General features: G+C 53.3%; 2 protein-coding genes and 1 long non-coding RNA gene across 6 annotated transcripts in view; 2 read left to right on the forward strand and 1 right to left on the reverse strand.

The window, feature by feature from the left end:
- Positions 1 to 856, forward strand: part of ITGAE (integrin subunit alpha E) — a 59,149-nt gene extending 58,293 nt beyond the window's left edge. The window contains exon 31 of the mRNA XM_090257331.1: positions 555 to 856. Within this exon, the coding sequence (XP_090113457.1) occupies positions 555 to 701 (147 nt within the window). The 3' untranslated portion in view covers positions 702 to 856. The remainder of the gene's footprint in view (positions 1 to 554) is intronic.
- A 4,223-nt stretch (positions 857 to 5,079) lies between these two features.
- LOC149997828 (uncharacterized) lies at positions 5,080 to 6,034 on the reverse strand. The gene is made up of 3 exons (XR_016514171.1): positions 5,984 to 6,034; positions 5,553 to 5,639; positions 5,080 to 5,353 (listed from the first exon to the last, which is right to left on the reverse strand). It is a non-coding gene; the product is annotated as an uncharacterized LOC149997828 (long non-coding RNA).
- Positions 6,035 to 7,029: 995 nt separating this feature from the next.
- P2RX5 (purinergic receptor P2X 5) lies at positions 7,030 to 17,799 on the forward strand. Of its 4 annotated transcripts, none has more exons than XM_090292941.1 (12): positions 7,030 to 7,277; positions 10,927 to 11,095; positions 11,688 to 11,759; positions 12,040 to 12,115; positions 12,201 to 12,297; positions 12,546 to 12,626; positions 12,965 to 13,103; positions 13,621 to 13,757; positions 14,252 to 14,345; positions 14,486 to 14,551; positions 15,938 to 16,020; positions 17,023 to 17,799. In XM_090292941.1, the coding sequence occupies exons 1-12, from the start codon at positions 7,141 to 7,143 to the stop codon at positions 17,090 to 17,092; spliced, it is 1,221 nt and encodes a 406-aa protein (XP_090149067.1). In that variant the 5' UTR covers positions 7,030 to 7,140; the 3' UTR covers positions 17,093 to 17,799. The 4 variants fall into 4 exon arrangements, with proteins under 4 accessions (XP_090149067.1, XP_090149068.1, XP_090149069.1 ...); XM_090292942.1 differs by having other exon boundaries at positions 10,927 to 11,077; XM_090292943.1 differs by having other exon boundaries at positions 7,128 to 7,224.
- The last annotated feature ends 266 nt before the right edge of the window (positions 17,800 to 18,065 follow it).

Here is an 18,065-nt window from a genome sequence, read left to right on the forward strand (position 1 = left end):
TTGGCCTCTGCCCCCTGCACCCTCGAGTCTTGCTTTTTTCTCAGAGTTCGAACTACATAGGTTTGCGTCTTTGTGCTTTCAGTCACGCTGTCTGCGTGCCCCTGCTCTGCTTCGTGGTTTCCCTTTGCTCACACTCGTCCCTGAAACCTCGGCCCAGATAGTCCTGGGTCCTCTGAGCGGAGTTACATGCTTTTCCTGTGAGGTCCTATCTGGAAACCCTTCCCGCCGGCACCGTGTGGTAGTTCTTTCTCTTTCTACTAGGTAGTGAGTTCCTTGATGCAGGAGGCTGTACTTGATCTTCTAGCCTTAACATAGTAGGCTGAGTCCTTTTACATGAATAAGATATGGTACAACCACACTATAATACTCTAGGGGTTCAGAGAAAGGGCAAAAATCACCTCTGACTGAGGAATGAGAACCAGGAAAGGCTTGCGGAAAAGGAAGCATTTAAGACAAGCCTTGCAAGAATGTATGAGAACCCGAGGAGTATAAGGACTCTTCTGGCAAAAACCAGATCATGGTCTATAATTGGGCTTCTCCTCCCTTTGTTTCAGTGTGGCTTTTTTAAAAGAAAATACCAACAATTGAACTTGGACAGCATAAGGAAGGCCCAGATGAAATCAGAGAATCCGCTCACAGAAGATTATGACCCACTTCTTCATGCATTGGGAGAGACTGTCACCCAGTCCTCGAACTTCTAGAGACTTGGTGTTATACCATTTACTTTTTCCTTCAGGATGATCTAGGGCAGAATCAAAAAAATTGTTTGTAAGAATATTGGTTTTTAATAGTACATTGTCCCAAAAGTGTCTGTGCATTGTGCAAGAAATAAACTTGGGAAACATTTGGTGTTAAATAGTATTAAACTGTTTTCTTTACAGGAGCTTCTTTAACCCTGACTGGTGTGGCTCATTGGGTTGGGTGTTGTTCTGCAAACCAAAAGGTCGCAGATTCGATTCCCAGTCAGGGCACATGCCTGGGTTGCGGGCCAGGTCCCCAGTTGAGGGCACGCGAGAGGCAACCGATAGATCTCTCTCTCGCACATCAATGTTTCTCTGCCTCTCTTTCTCCCTCCCTTCCCCTCTCTAAAAATAAATAAATAAAATCTTAAATTAAAAAAAAAAAAAAGCTTGGTCACACACTGGCCAAGGCGGTGGTGGAGTGGTGGTAGTTTTCAGAGTTTGCTGGGCTGAAGAGTCACGGTGGAGCTTCGCTCTTCAGGTTCCTCAGCCCTGCCTGCTAAAGACACTGTGCAAGCCTGGCCCGGGCCTGCAAACCCACTTTTTTGGCCAGCACACCAGGTGTTTTTGATGCACAGGCCACACCCTGTGAGATACGAGTTATAAGATTAGGGTTTGTTCATCTGATGACACTTTGGCGATGGGTAGCCCTCAACACACACTTGGAGTCTTGACTAAGAGGTTGCTTAATTCTCCGGTGAAACTAGCTCTTGAACTCTTCTGTGAATATACACACAAAAATAAAGGCTTAGTCACTTCAGCTATGCAGGCTCATGGCAGAGGTGGGGCGATCAGGAATCAATTCATCTTCCCTTCTCTCCCCACTCCCATCTCCTTCCTCTTTCCTTCCCTCTTCCCCTTCTCTTGCCATTCTACAAGCTTTCCTGACTGCCTGCTTCACGAAGGAGCTGGGGTACAGGGTGGTAAAACCCTTTCCAGGCCTCATAGTCCTAAACGACAGATAGGTACCCAACTGTAACTCCATAAATCATACAGATCCTGCCCTTTGGAAATTTAGAAAAAGGGAGGAATCCGGGAGGCTTTCATGGAGGCAGTCCCCTGTAAGCTGAGCCTTGAAGCCATGAAGGACTGAGGAGACCAGCCTGTGCCAAGGCACGGCAGTGGGGAAGTGAAGGACGGGGAAGCACGGAGGCCAGCTGGCTGAAGCTGGGTGTGTGGAGTGGACATGTGGCCGGAAGGGCAGGTGGGGGCGGTAATGGCGATGAGGAATGAGCAGCTACGGAAGACTTGTGTGCAAGGAACCATGGGGAAGCCATAACCACCTCCAGTGTTTGTATGACCATTTCCTACTCATTCTTGTTTCATGACCACTGGTTTCAAGCAGTCCTGTGAACTTGAGAGTAGAGAGGAGGGGATGGTTGGCAGGAATGTCACAAAGGTGGAGGAGACCGCTGCGGGGAGCAGGAGGAAGAACGAGAGGAGCTTTCACTGAGGTGTGCGAGTTAGAGTTGTTACTGCTCTGTGGGTGTGGTTGACCTGAGTGTGCATCTTTATACCTTTCTGTGCCCAGCGGAGAAGCAATCTTTACTCTTTTCAAGTGTTTGAAACCTCAGTAGAGTTTTTCCCCAGGCAAATTTTGAGAGCTAAGTAATGAGTGACAACCCATCGATTAAGATAGGTCACAGGTGCTTTGATGGACTTGGAAATGCTTCCCACAGAGAGGAGCTTCCTTTTTCCTATTGACTGTATCGAAATAGCATTAATAATGCATCTGCTACTTCTTAAATGGACCAGTAATGTCTATTAATGGAATGTGTTTATCATAGCAGAACTGCCAGAGCAGGAGAAAAATTAAAGGATAAGTTGTGAAACCCTTTCCATACCCTCGTCTTTCCTACTCTTGTCCCTTCTGGGCCATCCAGGGTGCTCAGGACTCTGAAGGAATGCCGGGTCTGCAGATGGCCCTCCAAGGCCTTGTCATGACCTCCTTTTGTGGCCTAGGACAGACTCACATCTCTTACCTCTAGGCCTTGCATGAACCCTCCTCCTTTGGAGTGGGAAACAGAACCGCATTTACTATGTGTAAGTAACATCTGAACCTCTACTATTATTTGATGGGATTTGTGTTTTCTTTATTTTTCTTCCTTTAAGTTTTTGAAGAACGCTTTCTGAGTTTGTTAGCCTCTCAGGCTAAGGGGAAGGCTTTAGTACTAGGGGAAGTTCTCACTAGGGCTGAAGGGAAAAGGAGGTAGGTACTCTGTGTCTTTGAAGGATGCAGGGTGACCAGGTGCCACCTTCAAGCTGCTGATGGAAACACAGTGAGGTCCTGGCCAGGTAGCCCAGTTGTTTAGAGCATCATCCCAATACACCAAGGTCACGAGTTCAATCCCTGGTCAGGGCACATACATGAATCAACCAATGAATACATCAATAAGTGGAACAACACATCGATATTTCTGTTTCTTTCTAAATCAATTTAAAAAATTATTAAAAAGAAACATAATGATGCTATTGGCCACTGTCCTGCAACCAATGGTTTTCCTCTTAGAAGCTCCCTCTCATCCCCTAGAGAATGGGAATTTTTCTTGATTGAAGGGGTGATAATTCTCCTGCCTCTAAGGGTTTACCCACCATACTTCCTCCTTTGTAATCTATAAAATTCATAGAAGGAACAGAGAATGGTATAGGGGAAAGGTTGGAATCAGGTAGAAGAGTCTGTTTCCCCCCAAGTAGAGCCCCCAGCACATTTCTTAGTGAGGAGGGGTGACACTTGAGGATCCACCATGGTTTTTACTAGAGACTGTTCCAGGACCCAGAGCAGACCTAGATGGCCCTAGGAGTGTATCCAAAGCTCACAGAATAGACTGAGAATGTTGCCAAATCTTAGGAGCAAGTTCGATATGTAAAGAGAAAAAGACCCTTTATAAGTTTATTTTATAATTCCCCATCACTTCACTGCTGGTGCCTTAAACCATCCCACTAGACAATGTCTGATGAACCAAGTGAGAATGGCTCACTCCCTGCCAGTTCTTTTCCTTTGGGCGGCGAACATTATAAATGGTGACTGGACTCCTTTGGGGGAGGGGAGGAGAGGGACATAGTGGTGAGGCACGAAGAGTAACCATTCACCCCTGACCCCTGACCCAGGGAGTGAAGTTTAAAGGCACCCAGTCAGTTCCTGGCAGACCAGAGTGGAGCTCTCAGCCCCGGCAGCCCTGCAAAAGGTGCCCGGTCAATGGACTGACCCTTCACTCATGAGGCATCATGGGAGAGCCCATTTCCCTCCCAGAAGACCTCTACGACCAGGTGAGATGGTTTTGTTCAGCCCCCAGCAGGGCAGATGTTTGAGCTGCACACGAAATGTCATCCAGTCTCAGCTTTTCAGGTGACCTCAGACCTCCTTCCATCAGGTGTGAAATGGCCAGACAGTTACCTTTCTGGCTGGGATCATTCAGTGAATTCAGCCAGTTGATGTGAAAACTAAGGCAAGGTGCTTGTGGTGAGAATGGAGAGAATTTCTTAGGCTGGGAAGCCAGATCATCTGGATTAAATTCTGGCCCAGATGCTTACTGAGGGTGTGCTCAGACACATCTAACCTCTAGGGGACAATAAGGATAAAAATCGTACCAACTCCATAGGGTGGTGATGATTAAATCAGCCCATTCACAAAAGGCATAGAGAACAGCGCTTGGCAAGTAGTAAGTGCTGAGAAGCATTCACTGTGGTAACAGCAGTGAAGGTCACTCAGGGCGCCTTGGGGTTCTGGGACTACTGTGGTCTAAGAAGCTGTGCTATGAGGGAGTGCACAGGAGGGGTCTGGCCCAGCCCCTTCCCCTCTGGTCATCCTTTATGTGGTCTCTAAAGCTTCAGGATAGCTCTACCAGAAATTGCAGCCTGGTCTTGGCTGGGCCATGGGGGGTTTAGGAGGGGCTGCCCACACTGGAGCAGAGCCTCTTCTCTAAAGCCAGAGGGGCAGTTAGGACAAGACAGAGGGCAGGGAGCTTGACTTTTCTGCCTCTCCAGCAGCACACAGTAGGTGCTCAGTAAAGGTTTAAGGAAGCAAGAATAGGGAAGAGTGCCCTGGACTGGGGCTAAGCATAGACTTGCCTGCGGCCTGGGGCCTCAGCTACTCTACCAGCAAAAGGAAGGCCTGACCTCTGGGGGAATCTCCCAGCAAAATAAGGAGACCACAAAGCCTGGATCCCGTTCGGGGAGTGGGGAGGCCCAATGTGGCACCATCCTATGAGCTGCTTGGGCAGGGCGGAGGGCCTGTGGGGGTGAGACTTTCCGGCCTGGAGCTCTTCTCCATGAGGGCCACAAGCTCCTGGAAGGCCACCTCCCCCATGGGCTTCGACGGAGGGGCGCTTCAAAGATGGGATGCCACTCCGTTGAGATGCAATTCCTCTGAGTGTTGGAGAACCTGTGAGGGGAGGGCTGAGGAAGAAGCTGGCAGGAGAGCAGGAAGGAAGGGCTGGCGACAGTTCCCAAGCTCTTCCTCCAGGATGATGTCAGCTTCTAAAATCCCTTGTCATGAGTGGGATAGGGTGGCAGCTCCAAATCCCTTTTTGGTTTAAAAAATTGGGCCTGCATCCTGGCCGGGTAGCTCAGTTGGTTAGTGTCATCCTGATATGCTGGGGTTGTGAGCTTGATCCCTGGTGAGGGAACATGTAGAAATCAACCAATGAAGCATAAATAAGTGAAACAAGAAATCAATGTGTGTGTGTGTGTGTGTCTCTCTCCCCCTTCCTCCATCCCTCCCTCACTTCTTCTCTCTTTCTCTCTCAAATCAATAAATCAAAAAGACTTAAAAAATTCGGTCTGAGTTTGTTCACTTACTCAACAAATACGTACTAAATTATTATGTGGCAGGCATAGGAGTGGGTGCGGGTTACAGAGATGTCCAGAGGGAAGATCCCTGGCCTCCTGGAGCTTATAATCCTAGTGGGGGACAGTCAATAAGTAAAGGAGAACTTATCTAAGAGTGACACGTAAGAAGATGTAATGGGATAGAAAGTGACGGGGGTGGGGGCTACTTTTGGTGGGTGGCAATAAGAACAGGCCTTTTTGAGGAAATGGCATTTGAGGTGAAATTGATAAAGAAATCTGTACCCCCAAAATGACACTTCGAGAGCAAAATACAGATTCCTGGGCCCCACCCTAGACTTAGCAAATTAAAGCTTTAGAGGCAGGGCCCAGGACTCTGCATTTTCCCAAATGATTCCCAAGTACTTGAAAACTGGAGATCTTCTGCCCTGGGCTTTTACTTTTAGAGAGGATCATACCTGGTGAACGTCAGGGTCCCTTCCAACGCCAGAACCTGTGGATCAGGGAAGGGACGTTCTTGGGTGTGAGGGCGGGGCTGGGAAGCTGAGCAGGGTCTGGTTGGATGGCAGGGCGCAGAAAATGAGCAAGGCCAGCTGCTCCCACACAAAAGGGATTGCTCCCTGGGTCCTCCTCTCTGTGGCTGCTCTCTGAGATGCACCCCACCCCACCCCCTGCTGCTCCCACTCCCTCGTTTAATTTCACCAGCTATGAGGGTGCCAGTCTTGGCCGCCTAGATTAGGTCTCTTGCTTTGGGAACATTTCAAACGGTTGGTACAGACCTTCTCTGCAGATGTATTTTGTGGCCCTGGGCTTTGGTGGCCTGTGGCCCCCCCCCCCCCATCCCCCGTCTGCCCCAGGTGTGGGACAGAGTCAGCGCTCAGACCTGCTTAGCAACCGGCTTCCCCGGAGTAGGGGTTTTGCCGCGGCTGCAACAGGAACACCCACTTGATTAGGAGGAGCCATGGGTCTGTCAAGTCTTCATTCTCTCCCGGCCTGGGTGGTGGAGGCCGGGTTCTCCCAGGGAGCGCGGAAAACCAAGACACCTGTTGTGTTTTCCTGTGAGTGCTCTTCATCCCCTCTCACACCCGCTTCCTGCGCTGCAGGCCCCTCCGCCCTTGGCCTCTGTTTCCCCTTTTATTCCACAGGAGGAACCACGGGGATTCTTGGGGAGTAGAGGAGGGGGGAGGGGAGATTTGCTTTAAAAGAGCTCCTCTCTCATCTCCGCGTCTCCTCACTCCTCCCGTGACGCCTGGGGCACGTGTGGTCCCCGGCCTCCGCGGGGACCTTCCCCGGGCCAGCGGCGGAGCCGACGGTCCTGTCCTCTGGTGTCACTGTCAGTTCAGGGAGGAGGCAGGGGTGGCGACAAGGTCGCAGTGCGCCGCTCAGCGCTGCCCCCCAGCTCCCCGCAGTGCTTTGCCGGCCCCACGGCAGCCGGCGCCCGCCCGCCCCGCTGGCCCAGGCCCGGAGGAGACGCGCCCCCCGGCCCCCGCAGCGCGGAGCGGGCGCCCCCCGGCCGAGACGCCGAGGCCGGGCAGCGCGGAGGCGGCAGGCGGGGGCGGCTCCCGGGAGGCCCACGCGTGGCGGCGGCGTCCCCAGGCCCAGGTGAGGCAGCACCATGGGGCAGGCGGGCTGCAAGGAGCTCTACCTGTCGCTGTTCGACTACAAGACCGAGAAGTATGTCATCGCCAAGAACAAGAAGGTGGGCCTGCTCTACCGGCTGCTGCAGGTCTCCATCCTGACCTACCTGGTGGTGTGAGTGCTTGGGGGGCTTGCGGGAAAGGGGTGGGGGCGGGGGCCAGCGGCTGTGGCCTCTCCAAGGGCCCGGGAATTGGCATGCGTGCACATGGTGGGGGGTCTGTGACTCTGCTTGGCAAGGGGCTCTCCCTGAGCCCTTGGGTGTAAGAGTGGGGGGAGGGGGGAGGTAAGGAGGGAGCCCTCTACTCCTGGCACACAGGCTCTGGAAGTGACAGCATGCGGCAGGGGCTTCTTGGTGCCTTGACCGAAGAGGCTTTCCCTGGGCAGCGCCCTCCTCCAGGCCTGGACCCCCTGCTAGGGCTGTGGGAAGGGGTCCTGGGTGCAGGGCGCTGGGCTGCAGCTGTCGCCCAGGAGTCTCCCACACTGGGTAGGTTATTTATAATCACTGAGCTCAGTGCCGAGCCTCGGGCTGGAGCTACTCATGAGCCTGGCATGTCTCTCTGGTCAACTCACCTCATGGGAGGCTGGCCTCTCTGGTGTCCCCAGCTGGGGGTCCTGCCCAGGCCATCTGCCCCGCCCACATCCCCTTCCCACCTGGCATAAGCTGGTGCCATCTGCAGAGGGGCAGTTCCTTGGGGCTATTCAGCCAGATGCTGTCAAGTCCTTACCCCTGAGCAGGGAGGGGACAGGTGGAGGGAGGAAATGACAGCAGAGGACTGGGATGCGGATGTGCTTCTTTTATTCCTTCAGTAAATGCTGTTGAGTCCCTCCTATTTCCTGCTTGGGGGAGGAACAGAAGTGCCTGCTGAGAGGGCAGGCCTGGCACTCCCCCAGTGTAGTCCTTAAGGCACCAGGCTGTCTCCCACCTGAGGGCCTTTGAACAGCCAGGGGGACCTTCCTCCTATACTTGGGCAAGAATGTTCATTCATTCTTCCCACCAGGGATCTCCCATAACTCCCTCTTCTTTTCCTCCCACATGTCAAGTAATTTCCCACGATGTAATTATATGCATTTTGGAGACTCAGTTGCTTAATGCCTGTGTCTGACCACCCACCGGGCTGGAAGGGGCCGGGCATCACCTGACTACTCAGGCAATAGGTGGGAAATGAATGAGTGAATGAATGTTCTTTGAGTATGTTTCTGTCCAGGCCAGGCCCAGTGTGTCCCCACCAAAATGGCTGGTTGGCTCAAGGGCCTCAGCTCTCTTGAGAGTTCCTTAGAGACAGAACAGCCTCGGGCCCAGGACACGCCAGCTCTGCCCCCAGAGATGAAGAGGGTGGACACATTCTGGTTGGCACCTGCTATAAAGAAGACCCTTACTGGCATCCTGGGTGGTGCAGGGCATCCCATACCACTACTGCATGACCTCTCCTGGCCTTAGTTTCCCCAATTTCCCAAGGTTCAGTTAGCCTAAACGATCTCTAATATTAACAGTAACATCAACAATAAGGTGATGAGTTGTATCCATTGAGTGCTTCCTCTGTGCCAGGCACTCCCTGTGCTGAGCAATTTACATACACTGTTTTATTTTTAATATTTTATTTTTATATATTTTTAGAGAGAGGGAAAGAGAGAGAGAAAGAGAGGGAGAGAAACATCAATGTGTGGTTGCCTCTCATGCGCCCCCAGCTGGGGACCCAGCCCATAACCCAGGCATGTGCTCTGACTGGGAATCGAACCAGTGATACTTTGGTTTGCAGGCCAGCACTCAGTCCACTGAGCCACATCAGCCAGGGGCCGCCATTTTATGTTTTAAATATAATTTTTGTATTTTGACAATTTCAGACTCACAGAGAAGTTACAAGAGTAGTACAAAAACTTTTTTAATGCCCTTCACCTAGATTCCCCAAGTGATAACATTTTACCACATTTGTGTTGTCCTGCTTCCTCTCTCCATATGTACGCAACTTTTTCTGATTGTTTAAGAGCAGACTGCAAACATGATGCCCCTTTGCTCCTATATACTTCATTGTATTTTCTTCAAAAGAAGGAATTCTCTTATTTAACCAACTGCAAGTAGGAAGATTAGGAAGTTAACATTGAAATAGTATTCTTGTCTAACCTATAGCCCTTTTGTAATTGTCCCAGTAATCACCTTTGCAGCAAAAGAAAATCTGAGCTCCTGCCTGGCACTCAGTTGTCATGTCTTCTTAGACTCCTTTAATTGGGAATTGTTCCTGAGTCTTTCTTTGTATTTCGTGACATTGATATTTTTTGAAGACTTTTTTCTAAAAACGATTTTTAAATTGAGGTAAAATACACATAACATATAATTCACCATTTTAATTGTTTTAAATTATACAATTAAGTGGTTTTTAGTATAGTCACAATGTTGTACAGCCAACACCACTACCAAATTCCAGCACATTTCCATCACCCCCCCAAAGAAAACTCTATCTATGAACAGTCAGTCATAATTCTCCCCTACCCCCATCCCTTGGCAACCACTAACCTACTTTTTAACTCTATATATTTGCCCATTCTGGTCATTTCATATAAATCAAATTATACACTATGTGGCTTTCTGAGGGGGGTTGGCGCTGGCTTCTTTTATTTGGCATGATGTGTTCAAGGTCCATCCATGTTGTAGCATGTGTCAGTACTTCGTCTCTTTTTATGGCTGAGTTAGTATTCCACTGTATGGGTAGACCTCAGTGGTTGATTGACAGTTGGACTGCTTTTACTTTTTGACTATTATGAATAATGCTGCTAAGAACATTCATATACAAGTTAAGTTTTTGTATAAACACACATTTTTAATTCTCTTGGGTATTCACTAGGAGTAGAATTGCTGGGTGTTCAGACAACCTTTTGAGGAACTGCCAAACTGTTTTCTGCAGCAGCTACACCATTTTACATCCCTATCAGCAGTACTGATTTCTCCACATTCTCACCAATACTTGTTACTTTCCATAAAAAAAAAAATTATAGCCAACTTATTGGGTGTGGAGTGGTATCTTATTGTGGTTTCTATTTGCATTTCCCTAATGACTAATAGTGTGAAGCATCTTTTCATATGCTTATTGGCCATTTGTGTATCTTTTTTTTTTTTTTTTTTTGGAGAAATGTCTATTTAAATCCTTGGCCCATTTCTAAATTAGGTTATTTGTCTTTTGTATTGTTGAGTTGAAAGAATTTTTATTTTATATTCTGGGTACTAGATCCTTACCAGTTACATGATTTACAAATGTTCTCTGCCATCCTGTGGGTTATCTTTTCACTCTCTTGATAGTGTATTTTGATGCATAAAAGTTCTTAATTTTGGTAAAGTCCAACTTATTTATTTTTTCTTTAGTTGCTTGTATTTGGGTGTTAGGGTCTTGCACTTGAGTTTTGCAGGCTGCCCCTTGGTCTGGGTTTGACTGAGGTCCCCTCATGATTGGTTTAAGGCCCTTTAACCCTCCTCACCCCCTGGAGGGAGGTGCTATTGCCCTTGTTAACCCCCAGAGTTCATTGACTTGTCCAAGGTCATATGGCCAGTTCAGGGGTAAGCATGTTTCATCACAAGTCATCCCAGCCCACTGAGAGCAGTGCTCTGTCGCCTGGGGTTACTTGTCACCTCTGCTGCTTACAGGGCAGGCCTTCAAGCAGCATCGGGAGGTGGTGGGAAGGGTGGAGTCCTAAGCCTGGCTCACCTACCCTGGGCTTGGGGAACCCGGAGGGCAGCAACAAGGCTGATGCCCACTTGCTGGCTCCCTCCCCACAGTTGGGTGTTCCTGGTGAAGAAGAGTTACCAAGACGTCGACACCTCCCTGCAGAGCAGTGTCATCACCAAAGTCAAGGGTGTGACCTTCACCAACACCTCGGAGCTGGGGGAGCGGCTCTGGGATGTTGCTGACTACGTCATCCCCCCCCAGGTCCGAGCCCCACACAAGGTGTCAGGGCCTTTCCGGGGTGGGTCACATGGGAAAGTGCTTCGGGATGCAGGGACCTTGATCTGTTGTCTCCCTTGGCCCAGAACAGCTGCCAGAGTTTATAAATAGAGACCCTGTCCAGACCCTCCCCCCACGCCTGACTCCTTTCCTCCTTGGCTGAGCCTCATGGAACTGCTCTGTTTCCAACAAACCCTGAGCCTGCTGAGACCAAATGGGGCTCAGAGAATTTCCAGGTCAGTGTGAGCCCCTTAGAGTAGCTCCCTGGCCTGTTCACAATCTACTTGAGCTGGAGCTGCTCCTTCACAGTTGTATGTCCTCCCGGATCGCAGCTTGGACCCCAGAGACTGAGGTCAGAATAGGGATTTTGGGGGTGGGATCAGTTTATGGACATGGGCTGGAATGAACCTATTAAAGGACATCTTCTCGGGACTCTGAGATCAGTGGGCAGAAGGGTGGGATGGGATCCACTGATTTTATGGCCCCAATTTCCCCAACACCCATGCAGAGGCCCCACCCCCTGCTGGGCCGCCCTGGGAAGGAGGATCCCCAAGAGAACAGAAGGAGGTTCCTTAATCCCTGTCTGTTTCCTCAGGGAGAGAACGTCTTCTTTGTCATCACCAATCTGATCGTGACCCCCAACCAGCGGCAGGAAACCTGTGCTGAGGTTTGATTTGGTGCAGAGGGCTAGGGCGGTGGTGGGAGACCTGCCAGCAACTCCAGAAGCAGGGGTTTCTGTCCCCTACAAGGGCCCTGGGTGTGTGTGCTCAGGTGCATGTACCTGTGCTCTTCAGGGGAAAAACAGGTACTCAAAGGGTGTGTGGCCCCAGGCGGGGGTGGGGTGGGGGTGGGGAGCCTCTGTCCTAGCTCCTGGGGTGGGACCTGGTTGGGAGCTGGGAACCCTGCGGGGACCCCCCCCCCCCACATGCGCCCTTCTTCTCCTGCAGAGTGAAAGCATTCCTGACGCCCTGTGCTACCAGGACAGTGACTGCCCTCCAGGGAAGCCTGTTGTGGCTGGAAATGGTGAGGCCTGGAGTGGCTAGGGTTGGGGGCTATGGGGAGCTTGGAGCCCGGGGACTCCTGGCATTGTCCCTGTGCCACCCTGCAGGAGTGAGGACCGGGCGCTGCCTGCGGGCGGAGGACACACCAAGGGGAACCTGTGAGATCTTTGCCTGGTGCCCAGTGGAGACCAGGGCTAGGCCAGTGTGAGTGGCTGTGGTTCGGGACCCCGGGGAGTTACCTAGTCCTGTGCGGTGGGGCCCAGCCTGATGGCGGAGACACGCCCGCTCCGGGATCCTCATTCTGAGGATACCCCACAAAGGCCTGAGCACCACCCCAACATGAACAAATGAACTGTCCTGGCAAAGGCTCCAGGGAACCCAGGAAGCATATGCCTGGGGGCAGGGTGGAGGGGGCAGGGCTTCCTAACAGGCTGTCCTGGCTTGGTTTTCAGGATGCCACTCCTGGACAAGGCTGAAGACTTCACCATTTACATAAAGAACTTTGTTCATTTCCCCAAATTTAACTTCTCCAAGTATGTAGGGCTCAGCTGCTGGGGACCCAGGAGTAGAGCCTTGGCCAGCCCTCCTGGTGGCTGTGTGTGGGCCCCCGTGTGAGCATGTGACACTTGTGTGTGGATGAACCGCTGGGGGACCCTGGGCACCCTCCCCTGCTTTGCGGGTGGGGCTCTCTCCTTGAATGCAGTCGGATGTTAGCGTGGATGTAGTCAGGGTTGGGGAGAGAGAGTGCTAAAGTCGGGGACTAAGACGGGGCTGGGGGAAGAGCCCTGTGACTCCTGGGTTAGGTCCAGTTTCCTGCCTGGAGACAGCAAGTCTACCTTCATTTCACTGTCTGTTCATGGCCTCCACCCAGGACCAATGTGCTGGACACCGAAGACAGAGCTTACCTGAAGTTTTGTCAGTTTGGCCCCAAGAACCCCTACTGCCCCATCTTCAGACTGGGGTCTGTCGTCAGATGGACGGGAAGCAACTTCCAGGAGATAGCCCTGCAGGTGGGTGTCATGTGCTCAGGGAGCCTTCCCCGGGGCCTGAGGGCTCTGGGCCTGAGCTCTGTAACGAGGAGCATGTGTGTGGGGGGACCCATGTGGTGGGGTGGCCCTGCAAAGTCACCTACACCAGAGTGATTTGGGGGCAGGGGCACTTTGTGGGTATGGGCCTGGAATGAACCTACTAAAGGACATCTACTCAGGACTCTGAGGTCAGTGGGCTCACCCCACTGGCTCACCCTGGCTCTGCGTAAGGCACCCGCCCGAAGTAGGTGCCCGCCCTGGTAGCTCTCGTCCTCTCTGAAGTGTGAGGCAGGAGGAGACGGGCTGGGGGCTGACAGCGACACACCTTTCTCAGCCTGCCCTGGGCCTTCCACCTTCCTTCCAGAAGGATGTTCTAGCCAGGCTGACCCCTGGCCTCAGCATGTCCCCAGGCTTGTCCAGCTCTCCGATAGAGCTGCTTGTGACAACTGTCCACATCCAGAATGTTCTGTGCACTGACTCTTTTCTCTTTTCCGCCCAGGGCGGTGTGATAGGAATCCAGATCGAGTGGGACTGTGACCTGGACAAAGCTCCTTCCCAGTGCAACCCTCGCTATTATTTCAGCCGCCTGGACAGCAGCTTTCCAGGGAGCTCTGTCTCTTCTGGGTATAACTTCAGGTAATGGGCTGGGTCTGCTGTCTTCTGGCTCTGCCCATGTTTTGTGTCCTTTCCTGGGTGCCAGCGCCTAACACCCATTCCTGGGGGTCTCTGTCAGCGTGGGAGGTGCAGGGAGAGACAGCTGAGGAGAGGTGAGGGATGGCCTTCCGTTGGGCCCCTGGGAGAGGAGAGGAGGGTCTGTCTTCACCCTGGGCTGGCCAGGAAGCTGAGGCTTGACTTCTCAGCTGGATCAGCTCCATCAGTGCATTGGTGGTCCCAGAGTGGTCCAGCATGTGGTGGGAAAGGCCCTGCCTCCTGGGGGATGTTTGGCAAGGACTTCAAGGATCTGGATGAATTTTTAGTATGATGTCAGCAAGAAGGTCTGCAACCTCTCCTGAGGCTGCTGTGAACAAGGTCCTGGGGGTGCTTATAAATCTCCAAAGCAGCCAAGCCTGTGTTGCCAGACAGGAAAGGCCCAGTGAAGCTGAGGTCTCCCCTGGGCTGTGTCTCTGCAGGTTTGCCAGATATTACCGTGATGGAGCTGGGGTGGAGTTCCGTACCCTGATGAAAGCCTACGGGATCCGCTTTGATGTCATGGTGAATGGCAGGGTGTGTGAGCTGTGTCTCTCATTTGGAGGCTGGGCAGGCCCAGGACAGGGCAGGCATGTTGGGAGGGCCCTGGCTGGTGTCCCTGGGGATCCTACTGTCCACCTGCCTCCATCACTGTGCCTTGTCTCTCTGTGCTTCAGGCAGGGAAGTTCAGCATCATCCCCACAGTCATCAACGTGGGCTCAGGGGTGGCGCTCATGGGCGTGGTGAGTACCGCTCCCCTCCTTCCCCTTTACCCTCTGAGCACCGGTAGGGGGAAGGGGGCACTGCCCCAGGGGAGCTGTCCCGATGCCCCAGGAAGAGCTTGCATGTCAATGTGGATGCCAGTAAAGAGGCCTTTCTGGGACTTCATACCTAGTGGCCCCCCAGAGGGTGGGGACTGCCTGGGTTTCTCTTTCCAGAGGCAGAGAGGCATCTGTCTATTGCTCTGGAGCTGGGGTTGGGGCTGGGGGTTCTCTGGGATACTGGATTAGCCCCTGAACTTCTTAAGCCTTGTCTCCACTTCTAAAAAGAGCTATATACAGGGTTTCTCAACCGCGGCCCTGTGGAACAAAGAATTGAGAAAAAAATATTTTTGGCATCTGGGGTTGGGGGCGGGAAGAGGTGTGCAGAGCCCAGGATCAGAAGACCAGGTTCCCCTTTGGGCCCAACCATCAACCTCCTCTGGTCCCACCATTCGTGAAGTCTCTCTGTGTTGCGGGTGGAGTCGCCCTCTGGTGGATGAGACGGGCATTTGCACAATGCGCTCCTCTCAAGTGCTTGTGCTCAGATGCCAGTGGGTCTCAGTGGGGTTAGCTCAGGCCCCTGCCTACTCCTCGGCCACCGCTGTGGTATCCTTGTCATTCAGATCCCCCCCCAGGCCCTCTCTCACACTACCAGAAGGATCTTTTTAAAATGCCACAATTCTGACTGTGCCCTGCCCCTATTCAAAGACCTCAGTGCCCTGCTAGAGGATTAGAGCCAGCGCCTTGAGGACAGTTTAAGGAGCTTTGCAGGCAGGTCCCCAGCCACCTCTCCAGCAGCATCTCCAGCTCTGCCCCACAGGCAGGACAAGCTGTTCCCGCCTCTGCAGTGCCCCCCTGGAGCTTTGTGTTCTCCTTTGCATACATTCCTGTTCAATCTGCGAGACTCGACCCCAGCAGAGCAAAGTCCCGTCTTCCCTCTGCTCCCCCTGTTCCCCCTGCTCCCCACCCCATCATATGATCTGTCACTCTGTGCCATGAGTTACATGCTTGTCTCCTGCACCAGAGGGACAGTCCCCAGAGGGCCTCATTGTCTTATTCCTCCCTGCACCCCACGCCGTATGTGGCACGTGGTGAGTGCTCCGCACACACTTGGTAAAGACCTGATGGGATGGGGTCAGGGCAGTGTGGGAGGTACGTAGCCCAAGGGACCAGAGGGATGCGAGGCTAACATGGGCTCTCACATGGACCAGCTTGGTGGCCTTAAACAAGGTGCCGCTTTCTGAGGGGACAACCATGCCTCCTTCTGGGACTGTGACAGGATCGAACGGGATGTAGTATAGTCAAATGGCTGTGGGTTCTCCAGAAGCCTAGGGTTCTGCGTCATGGACCCCACCACCTCTTTTGCAGGGGTCATTCTTCTGTGACCTGATACTCATCTACTTCATCAAAAAGAGTGACTTTTACCGCAACAAGAAATTTGAGGAAGTAAGGTCAGCTATGCTTCCTCCCCAGTGGCCCACGGGAGCCAGTAGAGCGGCCTCTTGTCAGCCCCATCCCTCTGTCTTAGGCCCTTTACCTGGGGTAGACACCTTTCCTAAGTGCCTCTCTGAGTGGAGATTCTGGAGCTGCCCTAGCCTCCAGAGGGTGGGGGCTGTGCTGACAGGTGGCCCTTGGGCTGCCCTTCCCTGGGGCGCTGTCCTGGGCAGCTGGTTTGGTTCTGCAGGTGAGACCTCAGCCTGGCGAGGAGGGAGCCCTGGGCTGTCAGGAGGTGGCCTTCAGGCTTGCCTGGCCTCTGCCTCCCTGTGTGCCCTTGAGCAGCGGCCTGCCCCCCACCCCTACCGCTCAGTGGGAGCTGCACACAGGGGCCCCTGCTGCTCAGCCAGACTCCGGTTCTGTGACTCTCTTCTTGTAAACCACGCCCCGCTGGCCTGGGGCGGACTTTGCTCCTGCCCTAGCTTTCATTCTTTGCTGACTCAGGGGTTGGCAGCCTCCACCCAGGAGCTGGGCCTGGGCAGGAAAGGGGTGAGAAAGGACTGGGACAGAGAGGAAGGGAAGAGGGTGGAGGAGGGAAGAGAGAGAGCTTGGGGCTGCAGCAGCTGCACAAGGAGCCAGAGGAGGTGGGGGATCTGCTGGGGTGGGCCAGGCACCCAGCGGCCCCCACATGCTCCCTTAGCCCATGACTGGGGAGAGTGGTCACCCTGCTGGTCTCAGAGCAGCCTCACTTGTTGTCCTGGGAGGCGCGAGGTGCCACTGCTGTGGTTACTGCTCACTGCTGGGGTAGCTCCAGAGGCCTCGGCCTGAGCATCTACCACCTACGTGTGTCTGGGCTGCAGCCGGGGACCCCGACACACCACCTGTCTCTGCAGATGCTCCGATTGCCTGCAGAGCTGCCACGAGAGGCTGCTGCGGGCAGTCTGCCTTTAGGGAGGCTGTCCCTGCCCACAGGGTCCCCCCCCCCCCCCCATGCTCTGTGCCCTCTGTGCCCCTCACAGGTCTGGCCACTCAGGGAATGGAAAGCTGAATGTGGAGCAGCTGCAGAACCTGCAGACAGTGGAAGCGTAGCCAGAGGCTTGGCTGAGAGATTTGATGAAGACGTCAGGGCAGAACTGCCTACAGCTCTGAACTGGGACAGCCTCTTTGTATCTGCAAGGGACAGCGGCTTCCAGGCACCCCCACCTCTCCTGCACTTGGGGATCTTGCTACAAGCTTTTTGTTGTGTGTGTGGGGAGTGGAGCCTCCCAGTAGCCAGAGTGGCTCCGACCTAGACGAGGAGACCCTGGAGAGGGAATCAGGGCAGGACAGGGTGTCAGTGATACAAGAGCATTTTCATTTTTTTCTAAGAACCTAGCTGGACATCCATTCACTCATCTATTCATACCTGCAGTCAACAGTCTTTTGCTGTGGGCTGGGCCCTGTCCAAGAGATGCTCAAATGAGACACTGACCTGGCTCTCAGGGAAGGGAGCACCGCGTCATTCCCTTCAGAGACAACAGACCTCACAGCCGGGCTCGGCCCCTCTGGCCTCCCTCCAGCCCCTGGCTGAGACGTGCACAAGCCTGCAGAAAACGATAGCTCCGCAGAGAAAGACCTTTGCCTCCAGGGATTCAATTTAAAGGTGGCCAAGGAAGCAAGCAAGAGAGGACCGGACCCTTCAGGAGGCAGCTGGCCCTTGAGGGGACAGGCAGCCTTTGGGGGCTTCTGCGGAAGGTGGGTAGGGAGGCAGGGGGCCTCCGCTCCAGCCTGACCTGAGCAGCCTGGGGAGGCTCTGGGCACAGCGGCTCACCCACATGGGCCATCGTTGCCTGTAGTTTGGCTCTTGCTGCTCCGTGGGGCTGGGTCTCTGCCCAGCTTCCCTACCTCCTACTCAAAGGCTGGTTGAGTCTGCAGGGCCAATGACATGGTGCTCACGCAGCAGATAGAAACAGTTGTTAGGGAGGCCCTTGCCCCTCACCCCTGCTCCTCCTTGCCCACCCTCCTCCACCCCAGCCCCACCCTGCAGAACTCCGCTGCTTCCCTCCCCTGGTGGCTGTAGAGC

Source organism: Furipterus horrens, unplaced genomic scaffold (genome assembly GCF_987537825.1).
Source record: "Furipterus horrens unplaced genomic scaffold, mFurHor1.1.pri manual_scaffold_11, whole genome shotgun sequence".
NCBI classification, from domain to species: domain Eukaryota; kingdom Metazoa; phylum Chordata; class Mammalia; order Chiroptera; family Furipteridae; genus Furipterus; species Furipterus horrens.

Bases quoted from the DNA above. Each gene is read 5' to 3' on its own strand.
- P2RX5 (XM_090292941.1), top strand. From the start codon at position 7,141: ATGGGGCAGGCGGGCTGCAAGGAGCTCTACCTGTCGCTGTTCGACTAC. The intron at 12,627-12,964 runs GTATGTAGGGCT...GCCTCCACCCAG, and splicing joins CCCAAATTTAACTTCTCCAA to GACCAATGTGCTGGACACCG. The intron at 14,346-14,485 runs GTGTGTGAGCTG...TCTGTGCTTCAG, and splicing joins ATGTCATGGTGAATGGCAGG to GCAGGGAAGTTCAGCATCAT.